The sequence below is a fragment of the Podarcis erhardii genome (genome assembly GCF_964252035.2).
Source record: "Podarcis erhardii genome assembly, chromosome: 18".
Lineage (NCBI taxonomy): Eukaryota > Metazoa > Chordata > Lepidosauria > Squamata > Lacertidae > Podarcis > Podarcis erhardii.
In genome coordinates this window covers 6616941-6632776 of record NC_138516.1, presented here as the reverse complement: position 1 = coordinate 6632776, position 15836 = coordinate 6616941, and the positions used below count along the sequence as shown (strand labels likewise).

Genomic DNA, 15836 nt, shown 5'->3' with positions numbered 1-15836 from the left:
GCATAAGAACAGACATCAATTAATTAAAATGCATCTTAAAATTAATTAAAATTAATTAAAATCTGGGCAGGTGGCAATTATCAGGGTGGAATTGAGAGTGGTTAATAATTACCAGGGCCAACTTTTTCCATACAAGGACCTGTGAGCGGGTTGGGGGCTAATTCGGGCTTGTTTTATACAAAGGAAAGGAAGTCAAACTACATCCTCACCAAAGGCCAGGCGGAACAGCTCAGTCTTGCAGGCCCTGCGGAAAGATGTCAAATCCCGCAGGGCCCTGGTCTCTTGTGGCAGAGCATTCCACCAGGCTGGGGCCACGGCCAAAAAGGCCCTGACTCTAGTCGAGGCCAGTTTAATTTCCCTGGGGCCTGGGATCTTCAAGCAGGGTTGTCTCTTCCTTCATTTCTGGGCTGGCGGGTAGCACTGTGGGTTAAACCACAGAGCCTAGGACTTGCTGATCAGAAGGTCAGCGGTTCGAATCCCCGTGACAGGGTGAGCTCCTGTTGCTGGGTCCCTTTAATGTCCTTTAATGTCCGTGCGGCTGTTGTCGCGTACATGAACTAGCATACAGTCTTCCAGCATGCAAGCGTATGAAAAGGAGAGGATCACAGAATCGTGATTAGGGAAGGTACACCAAGGGTCATCTAGTCCAACCCCCGCAATACATGAATCCATGACCGAAAGCCGTCCAGCCTCTGCTTAAAAACTTCCAAGGAAAGACAGCCCACCGCCTCCCGACCGTTCCACTGCCAAACGGCTCTTCGAATCCTACCCCCCGGAGCAGGAGAAAACAAGGTGGCTCCCTCTTCTGTAGAAAAGCCCTTGAGATATTTCAAGATGGCTCTCATATCTCCTCTCAGTCTCTTCTTTTGCAGGCTAAACATACCCAGATCCTTCAACCGTTCCTCCGGTGAAGAAGGCTCTCTGTGTGCGTGCAGAGTGCTCTCATGGCCCAAGTCCATCTGAGGACATGAGGACGGTTTGGCCTCCAGGCAGCGCCTCTCATTTTGGAAATGAAAATGGGACTAGAAGGGGCAGGGCGTTGGCCCAGCAACTAGAAGGCATCTGAGCATGTACAGAGTGTATGTCCCATGCACACATTTTCAGGACTGGCTTGGGAAACGTCAGAATGGGTCTCAGATCCTGAGTGGGAAAGGACCCCTCTGCCTGTTTAGAACCCATTTTCCTCAACAATATTGGTGGCGGTGCCTCTGTTTTTGCCCCTTGGCAGAATCCGCACTCGTGCTCCACCATCCGAACTTTGAAACCAGCCTCCTTTGTCCTTGAAAGAGGAATTGGACCTGGCAGGTAATCACACTTGACTCTGTGCCAGGAGGAAAAAAAAAACTCCACTTCCCGATGTTTGCGCGTCAAATCTCTGCCAAAGGCAGAGGCACGCACCAAAGCTGGCATTTCCTGAGCAGTTGGCAACCCCACAGCCCTCCAAACAACTTGTCTCAGCATGTTAGATTCTTACAAAAGACCTTTTTTGTTTTTTCCTTGCAGGTTCTTCCTTCCCGCATGAGGCGACTCGGCCTTTATACCTGAACAAACATTTATTTGAAGCTGATGGGAAGAGTCAGGATGAGGCCCAGGGTGTTGTGGTTAGAAGGAGAAGGTATTTCCCCCGCACGCACACACACACTTCATAATTGGCTCTGATGTCACCTTTCAGAGTATCAAAAGCCTTTAGCCATGACCTCATCATTTACACCCGGGGTCAGCAAACTTTTTCAGCAGAGGGCCGATCCACTGGCCCTCAGACCTTGTGGGGGGCCAGACTATATTTTGGACAAAAGAATGAACAAATTCCTTGATGCTTTTGAATTCTGGTGCTGGAGGAGACTCTTGAGAGTCCCATGGACTGCCAGAAGATCAAACCTATCCGTTCTGAAGGAAATCAGCCCTGAGTGCTCACTGGAAGGACAGATCCTGAAGCTGAGGCTCCAAGACTTTGGCCACCTCATGAGAAGAGAAGACTCCCTGGAAAAGACCCTGGTGTTGGGAAAGATGGAGGGCACAAGGAAAAGGGGACGACAGAGGATGAGATGGTGGGACACTGTTCTCGAAGCTACCAGCATGAGTTTGACCAAACTGCGGGAGGCAGTGGAAGACAGAAGTGCCTGGTGTGCTCTGGTCCAGGGGGTCACGAAGAGGCGGACACGACTAAATGACTAAACAACAACAACAACAAATAACCCAGAGATGTATTTTAAATAAAAGCACACATTCTACTCATGTAAAAACACACTGATTCCCAGACCATCTGCGGGCCAGATTGAGAAGGCAATTGGGCCAGATCTGGCCCCCAGGCCTTAGTTAGCCTACCCATGATTTAGACAAATTCCGTCACATCTCCTGTCTTCAGTAGAACAACTAGTGGGATGTGCTGCGACAAAATGTTGTGGCATATCCTTGTCTTCTGCCATTACACAAAAAGAGTGAGAGAGAGAGTTTTCTGTTTTTCTTTTCTAACACTCAAGATTCAGCATGCTCAGTCCTCCCCAAAAGCTTGGCTTTTGTTTTGTTTTGTAGGAGTCAGCCTTAGGCATTTTTTCACAGAATCAGAGAATTGTAGTGGGACCCCCAGGTATCATCTAGCTGAACCCCAACTCCAGCAACGAAGGAATCCTTAATTGTATTTCAGTGCAACAATTCCTTTGATAAAATACTTATTTTGTTATGTGCAAATGGCTTGAGATACCTATTAGGTCCATATAGCATATAAAAAAGGTAAAGGGGACCCCTGACCATTAGGTCCAGTCGTGGCCGACTCTGGGGTTGCGGCGCTCATCTCGCTTTACTGGCTGAAGGAGCCGGCGTACAGCTTCCGGGTCATGTGGCCAGCATGACCATGCTGCTTCTGGCAAACCAGAGCAGCGCACGGAAACACGTTTACCTTCCCACCAGAGTGGTACCTACCGTATTTTTCGCCCCATAGGACGCACCGGCCCATAGAACACACCTAGTTTTTTGGGGGGGGAATCAAGGAAAAAATTTTGATTTCCCCCCCCCCCCCCAGCCTGTAGAGGCTTTGCACAGCCATCCCCAAGCTAGAAGAGGGAGATGGAGTGCTCCGTCTCCCTCTTCTGCCTTCAGGGACAGCCTCCCTAGCCTCCGTGGGGCAGCAGCTTGCCCCGCTGTCCCCCGAGCTTGTGGGGCTGGCGGTGGGGAGAAGCTTGCTTGCTTCTCCCCACGCCAGCCTCCAAACCAGGTCGGGGAATAGCGGGATGGCAGCGCTCCGCCTCCCCGCTGTCCCCCGAGCTTGTGGGGCTGGTGGTGGGGAGAAGCAAGCAAGCTTCTCCCCACGCCAGCCTCCAAACCAGGTCGGGGAATAGCGGGATGGCAGCGCTCCGCCTCCCCGCTGTCCCCCGAGCTTGTGGGGCTGGCTGTCGGGAGAAGCTTGCTTGCTTCTCCCCACCGCCAGCCTCCAAACCAGGTTGGGGAATAGCGGGATGACGGCGCTCCGCCTCCCCACTGCCCCCCGAGCTTGTGGGGCTGCCCGATATCTGCTCGAAGCCCGGGGTGCACTCCGGAGCGTGCCCCATGCTTCGCGCTGCAGGCTGCCGCCCGCAAGCCTTGCGAGCCTGGTGGGCACTCCTGCGGGATCCCAAGGCTTGCGGATAGCTTCCTGAAGCCTGGAGAGCGAGAGGGGTTGGTGCGCACCGACGCCTCTCGCTCTCCAGGCTTCAGCGAAAGCCTGCATTCGCCCCATAGGATGCACACACATTTCCCCTTCATTTTTGGAGGGGGAAAAGTGCGTCCTATAGGGCGAAAAATACGGTATTTATCTACTTGTACTTTGATGTGTTTTCGAACTGCTAGGTTGGCAGGAGCAGGGACCAAGCAACTGGAGCTCACCCCATCGCAGGGATTCAAACCGCCGACCTTCTGATTGGCAAGTCCTAGGCTCTGTGGTTTAACCCACAGCGCCACCCACGTCCCTATCTGGCATATATTCAACACAAAAAACAGCGACAAATTGTTGTGGACAAAGGACAGCTGGACATATAAAGGGCCCCGTTACCTTCAGGAGCTTAGGGCCTTATCGAACCTAAATCCGGCCCTGCACCCACCCACCAAGAATCCTGTGGGTTGTCATTTATCAAGGATGCTGGGAATTGTGGTTCTGCAAGGAGCAAACTACAGTTTCCGGCAATTCTTTTGTTAAAAATAATAATATTTTTTATTGATTTTAACATATAAATTATAAAATGTACCACAAAACTTATCACCTATACAATCTTTTTAGACTTCCATCAGCACCTCTGGTGATCCACCGTTTTATCCACTTCTTATGCATTTCTTAACTTTATATTGCCTTAACAAATCATCCTTCCCCTTCTCCATTTTTGCAATATTTCCAATAATACTCCTCACAAAACTTCTTGCAACCCTACAAACGTCGTCTGTTCTTCACAATTACTTTTCAAATAATCCGTAAATTTACTCCAGTCTTCCGTGAATTTCTGGTCTCGCCGGTTTCGAATCCTTCCTGTTAGCTTATCTAATTCTGCATAGTCCATTAACTTCATCCTCCATTCTTCAATCGTCGGTAACTCTTCTTGCTTCCATTTTTGGACTAATAATATTCTTGCTGCTGTTATTGCATATAAAAAGAACTTACATTGCTTTCTATTTATATCACTCCCCACAATGCCCAGTAAAAATGGTTCTGGTTTCTTTATGAATGTATATTTCAACATTTTTTTCAACTCATTATATATCATCTCCCAGAAGCATTTCACCTTTTTACATTCCCACCACATGTGATAAAATGTTCCCTCTTTTTCTTTACATTTCCAACATGAGACCCTATCTGCCTGCAGACTGTCTCGCCAGAGTGGTGCATGCTCTGGTTATGTCCCGCTTGGACTACTGCCATGCGCTCTACGTGGGGCTACCTTTGAAGGTGACCCGGAAACTGCAACTAATCCAGAACGCAGCAGCTAGACTGGTGACTGGGAGCAGCCGCCGAGACCATATAACACCGGTCTTGAAAGACCTACATTGGCTCCCAGTGTGTTTCCGAGCACAATTCAAAGTGTTGGTGCTGACCTTTAAAGCCCTAAACGGCCTCGGTCCAGTATATCTGAAGGAGCGTCTCCTCCCCCATCGTTCTGCCCGGACACTGAGGTCCAGCTCCGAGGACCTCCTGGCGGTTCCCTCACTGCGAGAAGCCAAGTTACAGAGAACAAGGCAGAACCAGGTAGTGGCGCCCGCCCTGTGGAACGCCCTCCCATCAGATGTCAAAGCGATAAACAACTACCTGACATTCAGAAGACATCTGAAGGCAGCCCTGTTCAGGGAAGTTTTTAATATGTGACATTTTAGTGTACTTTTCATCTTTGTTGGAAGCCGCCCAGAGTGGCTGGGGAAACCCAGCCAGATGGGCGGGGTACAAATAATAAATTATTATTATTATTATTATTATTATTATTATTATTATTATTATTATTAATTACTGACTTTATACATTTTGACTAACTTGAGAGGTGTAATATACCATCTATACATCATTTTCACCACATTTTCTTTTAGGGCGATTCTTTGGACGAAGCCGTAAACTGTGAATGTACGGCCTGCAACCCAGCGGAATGAGGAACTTGGCACAAGAGTTTACTGACTCCGGTTATAAAGTGTAAGGGCATTAAACTCACAAGCTCCTGCACAAATCTGGCACAGTTAGTAGATGGAATTTGGCGCCTTACCAAAGAGGCTGAAGGTGGATTTCCTCTAGAGTCAGAGAGCGGTTAGCTGCACTTCCCTCTAGCTGCATTTCCTGGTAGACCTGCTGCATAGGAATGCAGAAGTAAGGCCACCAGACCACTGAGAGAGCAGGAAGGATTTGTGGCCTCTTGGGGAAAGCCATTTCACAAATCTTCTTGATTTCATTATATATCGTGCCCCCTAAAGCCTTTTGCCTGAATATTCAGGAGAGACTAAAGAAAACACTAGTGATGTATGGAAGTGAGAGCTGGACCATAAAGAAGGCTGATGGCTGGAGAATGGATGCTTTTGAATTCTGGTGCTGGAGGAGACTCTTGAGAGTCCCATGGACTGCAAGAAGATCAAACCTCTCCATTCGGAAGGAAATCAGCCCTGAGGGCTCACTGGAAGGACAGATCCTGAAGCTGAGGCTCCAAGACTTTGGCCACCTCATGAGAAGAGAAGACTCCCTGGAAGAGACCCTGATGCTGGGAAAGATGGAGGGCACAAGGAGGAGGGGACGACAGAGGACGAGATGGTGGGACAGTGTTCTCCAAGCTACCAGCATAAGTTTGACCAAACTGTGGGAGGCAGTGGAAGACAGGAGGGCCTGGCATGCTCTGGTCCAGGGGGTCACGAAGAGTTGGACACGACTAAACGACTCAACAACAACAAAGAAAATACTTTTTCACAAATCCTCCAACGTTTCTCCGATTCAGCTGCAAGCATCTTACGCTCTGATGAGGGGGAGAATGCTAGCCAAATAGCGATGACTCAAAGCAGAACTACCCATTTTCCATCCATCTCCAACTCCTCGAATGATTCCATCAACGGTGTCTCCGAAAAATTCTACAAATCACTTGGGAAGACAGGAGAACTGATGCCAGTGTACTGGAAGAAGCAAAGATCACCTGTGTCAAAGCAATGATTCTTCAACATCAACCTCGTTGAACTGGTCATGTTGTGTGGATGCCTGACGATCGTCTTCCAAAGCAACTCCTCTATTCTGAATTTAAAAGTGGAAAGCGTAATGCTGGTGGTCAACAAAAGAGGTTCAAAGACTCTCTTAAGGCAAATCTTTAAAAATGTGGTATAAACACTGACAAGCGGGAAACACTGGCCTGAGAGTGCTCCAGTTGGAGAACAGCCTTGACCAAAGGCGTCATGGGCTTTGAAGACACTTGAACTCAGGACTCAAGGGAGAAACGTGCTAAGAGGAAGGCACGCTTGGCAAATCCACACCGTGATCAACTCCTGCCCGGAAACCAATGTCCCCACCATGGAAGGACGTATGGATCCAGAACTGGCCTCCACAGTCACTTACGGACTAAAGCAACATTTGTGAAAAAGTCGGAAGTCTTTCTTCCAGGCATTCTGACATCTGGTGTACCAAATGATAAGAGGAGGGTTTTCTTAGAAGCTACAACAGCAGCAAGAATGCTAGTTGCTAAAAACTGGAAAACCCCACAAAGGAAGAATGGCAAATTAAATTATGTGAATACCTAGAAATAGCAAAAATGACAGGCAATCAGGAACAAACCAAACCAAAAATTCAAAAACGAGTGGCACTGTTACAGAGTTGTATTTGGAAAAACATACCTGTAGTTGCCAAACAAAAACCCTCAATATGCCTTGACTAATTTTCACAAAGTAGATACAGTGGTACCTCGGGTTAAGTACTTAATTCGTTCTGGAGGTCCGTTCTTAACCTGAAACTGTTCTTAACCTGAAGCACCACTTTAGCTAATGGGGCCTCCTGCTGCCGCCGTGCCGCCGGAGCGCAATTTCTGTTCTCACCCCGAAGCAAAGTTCTTAACCCCAGGTACTATTTCTGGGTTAGCGGAGTCTGTAACCTGATGCGTCTGTAACCTGAAGCGTATGTAACCCGAGGTACCACTGTATCATCGATAAAATGTTGATTTTCTTGTATCAAAATGAGAGTACCCCTAAACATTTTTAAAGAAAAGAAGCACTGATGATGATGATGATGATTTCCAACTCTACAATGCTGTGATGCTATAATTCCAGTGATGCCAGATTTTTGGGGGGAGGGGGTTGCTTGGAATGCTAGGTTCCTGCGTCAGAGTCACTGCAGCTGGTTGGGCTAGATGACCGCTGGGGATCCCCCTTCACAATTCTTGTTGTTGTTGTTTAGTCGTTTAGTCGTGTCCGACTCTTCGTGACCCCATGGACCAGAGCACGCCAGGCACTCCTGTCTTCCACTGCCTCCCGCAGTTTGGTCAAACTCATGCTGGTAGCTTCGAGAACACTGTCCCACCATCTCGTCCTCTGTTGCCCCCTTCTCCTTGTGCCCTCCATCTTTCCCAACATCAGGGTCTTTTCCAGGGAGTCTTCTCTTCTCGTGAGGTGGCCAAAGTACTGGAGCCTCAGCTTCACGGTCTGTCCTTCCAGTGAGCACTCAGGGCTGATTTCCTGCAGAATGGAGAGGTTTGATCTTCTTGCAGTCCATGGGACTCTCAAGAATCTCCTCCAGCACCATAATTCAAAAGCATCCATTCTCCAGCAATCAGCCTTCTTTATGGTCCAGCTCTCACTTCCATACATTACTACTGGGAAAACCAGAGCTTTAACTATACGGACCTTTGCTGGCAAGGTGATGTCTCTGCTTTTTAAGATGCTGTCCAGGTTTGTCATTTCTTTTCTCCCAAGAAGCAGGCGTCTTTTAATTTCGTGACTGCTATCACCATCTGCAGTGATCATGGAGCCCAAGAAAGTAAAATCTCTCACTGCCTCCATTTCTTCCCCTTCTATTTGCCAAGAGGTGATGGGACCAGTGGCCATGATCTTCGTTTTTTGGATGTTGAGCTTCAGACCATATTTTGCGCTCTCCTCTTTCACCCTCATTAAAAGGTTCTTTAATTCCTCCTCACTTTCTGCCATCAAGGTTGTGTCATCTGCATATCTGAGGCTGTTGATATTTCTTCCGGCAATCTAGCCTTCTATTATTCCTGCGCTGCAGAGGATACATGACCCTCGGGTGTCCTTTGCAATTCTAGGATTCTATCATTTGAAGACCCTCCTGGGCAGGTCCTGTTCCTGCGCTTCCTCTCCTTTGTCTTCCCTTTCTCATTCCCTTCTTCTTCTGCTCTCCCTCCCTCCTTCCTTCCCCCTCTCTCCTTTGTCTTCCTTTCTCTCCCGTTCTCCTTTCCTCCCGGGGAGAGGCGGGGACAGCCGGGAGCCTCCGCGCTGTGACGCGCAGAGGAAGCGGCGAGGGGGAAGCGGAGCCATGGCTGCAGCAGGTACCCGGGAGGGAGGCGGGGATCGGGGCCCGTAGGCAGCAGGGAAGGAGGGAGGCGCGCTCCCGGCCCGGCTCGGATCCAGACCCTCTTTCTCCCCGCAGCCAGCCCAGCTCAGAGGATGGGCTCTCGGCCCCGGAACCTGCTATTGCAGCTGTGCGCCCGGGGCGCACGGCTCCCAGGCGGACTCCTGCAGGGATGGAGAGCTCTGGTCCTCTGAGCGCGCACAGACGGCTGCAAAGCCCAAGCTTAAGGGATGGAGAATGGTGCTGATGTCGGGGCTGCGCACCCGCAGCTCCTGCTCATTTATCTCCCTGCCCGATGGGTTGTAGCCCTGCTCAGAGTAGACCCATTGGAAACAATGGGCGTGACTAACAGCGGTTCTGTTGCAGAGTCAAGATTTATATGAATCATCTGTCGGTCTCTCTCTGTCCGTCCATTCTCCCATCCATCCTTACTATTATATAAATTTTTGAATTCTGAATTTATTGTTATTCACGTCTTATACTGTATTTTATGCTGTTTTTTTGTTGCATCCATTAAGTGTTTTAAAGTTGTTGTTATCCGCCCAGTTTTCTGAACCGTGAAGGGCAGGGCATAAATAAAAAAAATATTATTTTATTTATTATTAATTTTACAAAAGTTATATGCAAAATACTGTAATTGTAAAAAAAAAAAAAACCCTACAACCATCAATCCTTGCTAATATATTTTCACAAAATTTAGACACCACCATTGTAAGACAAAAAAAACCCCAAACCTTAAGGCAGTTTGCAGAAAGAAACAACAGAGACAAGTAAACAACAACAACTATTCAATAATATATCCAGTGAAAGGCAGGGCCCACCTATCCTAAACATCTATTCGTTTATTCATGCCGGGGGTTTTTATATTAATAGTTTATTAAGAAAGTTTAATTTATAGGAATAGAGTGAGAAAGAAGGAAAATAAACCAATACAGTGGTACCTCGGGTTAAGTACTTAATTCTTTCTGGAGGTCCGTTCTTAACCTGAAACTGTTCTTAACCTGAAGCACCACTTTAGCTAATGGGACCTCCCGCCACCGGAGCACGATTTTTGTTCTCATCCTGAAGCAAAGTTCTTAACCTGAGGTACTATTTCTGGGTTAGCGGAGTCTGTAACCTGAAGTGTATGTAACCTGAAGTGTCTGTAACCCGAGGTACCACTGTAGTCACTTCTGCTTCCCATGTTGGGTCTATGCAGGCTGTAAGCTCCAGAACCTCTTTCCTTCCCCATCTCTCATTCGCTCTCTCCAAACTCGTTGGACTCCCTCGGTTTTGGCTTTTATTCTCACTTGGGACGTGAAGAATTACCGTATCCTTCACTCTGGGGGGACAGGAGGAGGAAGAAGATTTGCCATGAGGAGGGGGGCTGGTTGCCAGATTAGACAAAGCTTCAAATAACTTGGTTCTCAAACTTAATCCGTTCTGGAAGTCCGTTCCAAAACCAAAGCGTTCCAAAAACAAGGCGTGCTTCGCCATAGAACGTAATGCAGAACGGATTAATCCGTTCCAGACTTTTAAAAACAACCCCCAAAGCAGCAATTGAACATGAATTTTACTATCTAAAGAGACCATTGCTCCATAAAATGAAAGCAATAATCAATGCATTTCACTATAAAATAAATAAGACAGTATTGTAGGTGATAAAAATTTAAATTATTTTTTTTTTCTTATGTTCACTGATGATAGTCATTGTTTGAATGGGGGGCTTTTATCCATTTCTGCAGTCACACAATCCATCAGTAGCTGAAGTAGGCTGCACACAGTCACGAAAACAAATGAACCCAAAAAGCCTCAAAAACAAAAACGCAAAATAAATAGCAAAAACTTAATCCGTTTTGGAAGTCCGTTTGACTTCTGAAATGTTCAGAATCCAAGGCGCAGCTTCTGATTGGTGCAGGTGCCCCGGAAACAATAGCTGACAGCCGCACTGGATGTTTGGCTTCCGAAAAATGTTCGAAAACAGGAACAGTTACTCCTGGGTCTTTTGTGTTTGAGAATCAAGACATTTGGGAACCAAGGTACCACTGTACCACTCTAATTAGGGGAGTGGGGAGATCGAAGGGCCTATGCAGCCCCCCAGCTGCAACCTCAGACATCTAATCTTAGCCAAATCAAACATATGCCCCTTCTCTATACAATGGGTCAGGGGATGCATCGCAAGTGGTAACACCAAAGTCGTGTCCACCAAGAACTGTCCCGCCGATCTTCACCTTCATAAGGACTAAGGTAAAGGTAAAGGGACCCCTGACCATTAGGTCCAGTCGTGGCTGACTCTGGGGTTGCAGCACTCATCTTGCTTTATTGGCTGAGGGAGCCAGCGTACAGCTTCCGGGTCATGTGGCCAGCAGGACTAAGCCGCTTCTGGCGAACCAGAGCAGTGCACAGAAACGCCGTTTACCTTCCCGCTGGAGCGGTACCTATTTATCTACTTGCACTTTGAGGTGCTTTCGAACTGCTAGGTTGCCAGGAGCTGGGACCGAGCAACGGGAGCTCACCCCATCGCAGGGATTCAAACCGCCGACCTTCTGATTGGCAAGTCCTAGGCTCTGTGGTTTAACCCACAGCACCACCTGTGTCCCGCAGCCTAGAATAGCCTTAGCCTTAGCCTTCCAAGGAGAAGAGTTGGTGGAAGAGGATAGGAATAAAGTCAAAGTTTATCTTCAAAAATATTGTAAAATTAAGGATTGCTAGAAAGATGTTGGGAAAAGAAAATTATGTGGTTTTAGTAGACATGACATAAAGGATTAAGTTAAAATGGGTTGGTGAAAGAGAGAATGTAAAATTATAGTATATTAAGACAAATTATTAAGATAAAAATAAGGTTGGAAGGATTTGCTGAAATAACAAATTGAATTAGAATACAAAAATGGGAGGAGGTCAAGGAAATAAGTGAATGTAGTAAGTGATGTACAGGTTTGACTTGTTTTTTATCTTTTTTCTTCTGTTTTCTGGTTTTTGATGATGCTTTTTCTTTTTATACATGTATTGTTTTTTCGTTTTTTCTCTGATTGTTATTATTTTCTCTTTTTTTGTAATCTTTAAAATCTTAATAAAAAATTTATTCAAAAAAATAATAATAATAGAATAGCCTTAGCCTTTTTTTGCTACTGCATCACACTGTGGACTCACGTTAATCTTGTGGTCCACCGAGACCCCTTAGATCCTATTCACACATGCTTCTAGTAACTCGGGTGTCCCCCATCTTATATATGTGCATCTGGTTCTTCCTACCTAAGTGCAGAACCAGACATTTGTCCCTATTAGAATTCCTTTTCTTAGCTTGGACCCAGTTCTCTGCAATCTGTTAAGGTCATTTCGAATTCTGATTCTGTCTTCTGTGGCATCAGCTACCCTTCCCAGTTTGGTGTCTACTAGATCTTGAGGGTGGATGGGGGAATATTCCCAACCCCGCCTGGATTTACCAGGGATCAAACCTAAATTTCCCAGCCTGATCCCTCCCGGCTCCCTGATCATTCCTTCTGCGCTTACTCTTCCCAAACCATAGCTGTCAACCGTCCCTTATTTGGCGGGAAAGTCCCTTATCCCAGCGCCGTGTCCCGCTGCTGTCCCTTATCGAGGGAGAAGGGAGGCTCCAACTGTGTTGCTTTGGCTGCGTTGCTCACCCAATAAGGAGTCTAAGAACGACTGGGGGGTGGAGTTTGCATGCCTTGTGCCAATCAAATCGGCCGCGTTACCTGGGGACTCGCCTTTGTTCAGCGCTTCCCAGCGGAGAGGGGACGGTGGTTTTCCTTGCTGCATCCCCTTTGCCAGGTTGCTGCGCTGTGGGAACCACCGCTTGAGGCTTCGCTTGGCTGCTGGCTGGGCTTTCTGCCTTTGGCTCGGAAGGGCTCAGAAGTCTAACATACCTGTGCTTGGAAAATCCCTTATTTTGGCTGCTGATCCCTTATTTTTGAGGCTGCTGGTCCCTTATTTTCAAATCTGTAAGCTGACAGCTATGTCCCAAACCCTAGATGCAGAATCCCTCGGAGGAGACGATTGCCTGGAAGAGGATGAGGAGGAGCTGGAGGCGAGCTTGGAAGATCACGAGAATGTGGGGAAATTACTGGTTCCTGGCAGGCGTAGCTGCTGCATTCTGACCCGTCGAGGAATCACTCTGCGCGTGCTTCTCAAGGACGGGCTGATTGAGCCCGGAGAGGGTGTCCTCTCCATTTACTACCTGGTAATAATAATAATAAGGGACGCAGGTGGCGCTGTGGGTTGAACCACAGAGCCTAGGGCTTGCCGATCAGAAGGTCGGCGGTTCGAATCCCCGAGACAAGGTGAGCTCCCGTTGCTCGGTCCCTGCTCCTGCCAGCCTAGCAGTTCAAAAGCACGTCAAAGTGCAAGTAGATAAATAGGTATCGCTCTGGCGGGAAGGTAAACGGCGTTTCAGGGGTCCCTTTACCCATAACAACAACAACAACAACAACAACAATTTATTATTTGTACCCCCCATCTGGCTGGGTTTCCCTAGCCACTCTGGGGGGCTTCCAAAAAAGACCAAAAATACACTAAGGTGTCACACATTAAAAACTTCCCTGAACAGGGCTGCCTTCACATGTCTTCTAAAAGTCTGGCAGTTGTTTTTCTCTTTGACATCTGGTGAGAGGGCATTCCACAGGGCAGGTGCCACTACCGAGAAGGACCTCTGCCTGGTTCCCTGTAGCTTTGCTTCTCGCAATGAGGGAACCACCAGAAGGCCCTCAGCGCTGGACCTCAGCATCTGGGCAGATTGGTAAGACGCTCTCGTCGTTCCGTCGCTTCTCCTTGCAAGAAGCGGGCAAGGGGAGTGCTGGCCCTCAATGGTGTGGGATGTGATACGTTAAGTAGCAGACAAGCACAACATTCCTTGTTTTCCTAGAGTGGCCATGCAGGGGGAATGTTCCTGTTTCCTCCAGCTGGGACATACTTCCTTTTGCATATGACTAGAGGTGGGCATATGGGACATGGGTGGCGCTGTGGGTTAAACCACAGAGCCTAGGACTTGCTGATCAGAAGGTCGGTTGTTTGAATCCCCGCAACGGGGTGAGCTCCCATTGCTCGGTCCCTGCTCCTGCCAACCTAGCAGTCTGAAAGCACGTCAAAGTGCAAGTAGATAAATAGGTACCACTCCGGCGGGAAGGTAAACGGCGTTTCCGTGCCCTGCTCTTAGGAGCTTAGTCATGCTGGCCACATGACCCGGAAGCTGCACGCCGGCTGCCTCGGCCAATAAAGCAAGATGAGCACCACAACCCCAGAGCCGGCCACAACTGGACCTAATGGTCAGGGGTCCATTTACCTTTATCTAGAGGTGGGCATGACCTTACCTGTAACAAAAGGGACAGGGCACACAGTTCTCTCTCTTTTTTACTTCCTCCATCGATGGATCAGCTTTTAGCTAGAGATTAGCTTCCAGCCAACAGAGGACACTGGGACTATCTCCATATGGGATAGATCCACATATATACTTTTTAACTAAGTCTGCCTTCAGGTATCCATCCGTGAACTGAATGTGAGTAAACTACTTATATACATAGCTGTCAACGTTTCCCTTTTCTTGCAAGGAATCGTATTTGGAATAAGGGAATTTCTCTTTTAAAAAGGGAAACGTTGGCAGCTATGCTTATATATACTTTACACAAGATTGTGGTGTGTTTATTCTTTTAAGAGGGGTATAAGGGAACTTACCAGGAAGCTGACAATGAGACGCTTACACAAGCCTGCAACCAGCTATCCGCTGTGCGTTTGAAAGGGGAATGTGAAAGTCTGGTAAGTAAAAAAAGAACTTGCTAGCGCCAGTTGGGAAGGATATTAATAAACAATATATCCTCTCCTGCCTCCCTGAACATTCCCACAAATGGCGCCCACCTGAGAGGAGCTGGAATTGAGCTCCGGCTGGGGAAAAAAGCACTGGTTACAACATAAATGAACTTAGAAAAAGACTGGAGTCATCTGTTTCTCTCCTGCATACCCACCCATGCCTTCGTTTTGTCTCTTCTCTCTCTCTCTCTCTCTCTCCCCCCATTTTTATTGGTTTTTTTAACATATCCTTTCCAACAATCGTTTAACATAACTTCTGATCTTATACCATATTTTAGACTTCCGTCAACCACTTCTGAAGATTTTCTGTTCTTTATCATTTGTTCTGCATTTCTTAATTTCTCTATTACTTTTGATTATCCTTGACCAATAATTCTCATCATAGTCTTTCTTGCAATATTTCAAATAGTCCTCCTCATAGATCTTCTTGCATTCCTACTAGCATAATCTGTTTGTTACAATTGCTTTTCAAATAGTTCAAATATTTACTCCAGTCTTCTAAGAATCTCTGATCCCGCAGATTTCGAATCCTTCCTGTTGTCTAATTCTGCATAGTCCATTAATTTCATTAGCCATTCCTCTTTCGTCAGTAATTCTTCTTGCTTCCATTTTTGTGCCAATAATATTCTTGCTACCGTCACTGCATATAAAAACAACTTACAGTCCTGTCTATTAATATCATCTCCTACAATGCTAATTAAAAATGCTTCTGGTTTTTTTAATACAGTGGTACCTCGGGTTAAGTACTTAATTCGTTCCGGAGGTCCGTACTTAACCTGAAACTGTTCTTGACCTGAAGCACCACTTTAGCTAATGGGGCCTCCAGCTGCTACCGCGCCGCCGGAGCACAATTTCTGTTCTCATCCCCTGAAGCAAAGTTCTTAACCTGAAGCACTATTTCTGGGTTAGTGGAGTCTGTAACCTGAAGCGTATGTAACATGAAGCATATGTAACCCGAGGTACCACTGTAAATGTATATTTCAACATCTTTTTCGTCTCATTATATATCGTTTCCCAGAAGTTTTCCACTTTTTTACATTCACATTGT

At 47.1% G+C, this 15836-nt stretch overlaps 1 protein-coding gene across 2 annotated transcripts in view; it reads left to right on the top strand.

Moving 5' to 3' along the window:
- Positions 1 to 8367: 8367 nt before the first annotated feature.
- MPND (MPN domain containing) overlaps positions 8368 to 15836 on the top strand; it is a gene marked incomplete at its 5' end in the record, with an annotated part of 29165 nt that continues 21696 nt past the window's right edge. The window contains 2 exons of one of the 2 annotated variants that reach the window (XM_081846286.1): positions 8368 to 8966; positions 12961 to 13169. In XM_081846286.1, coding sequence (XP_081702412.1) covers positions 8954 to 8966; positions 12961 to 13169 — 222 coding nt within the window. Of the gene's footprint in view, positions 8967 to 12944; positions 13170 to 15836 lie in introns of those variants that run through there. The other variant, XM_081846285.1, reaches the window with a different exon arrangement.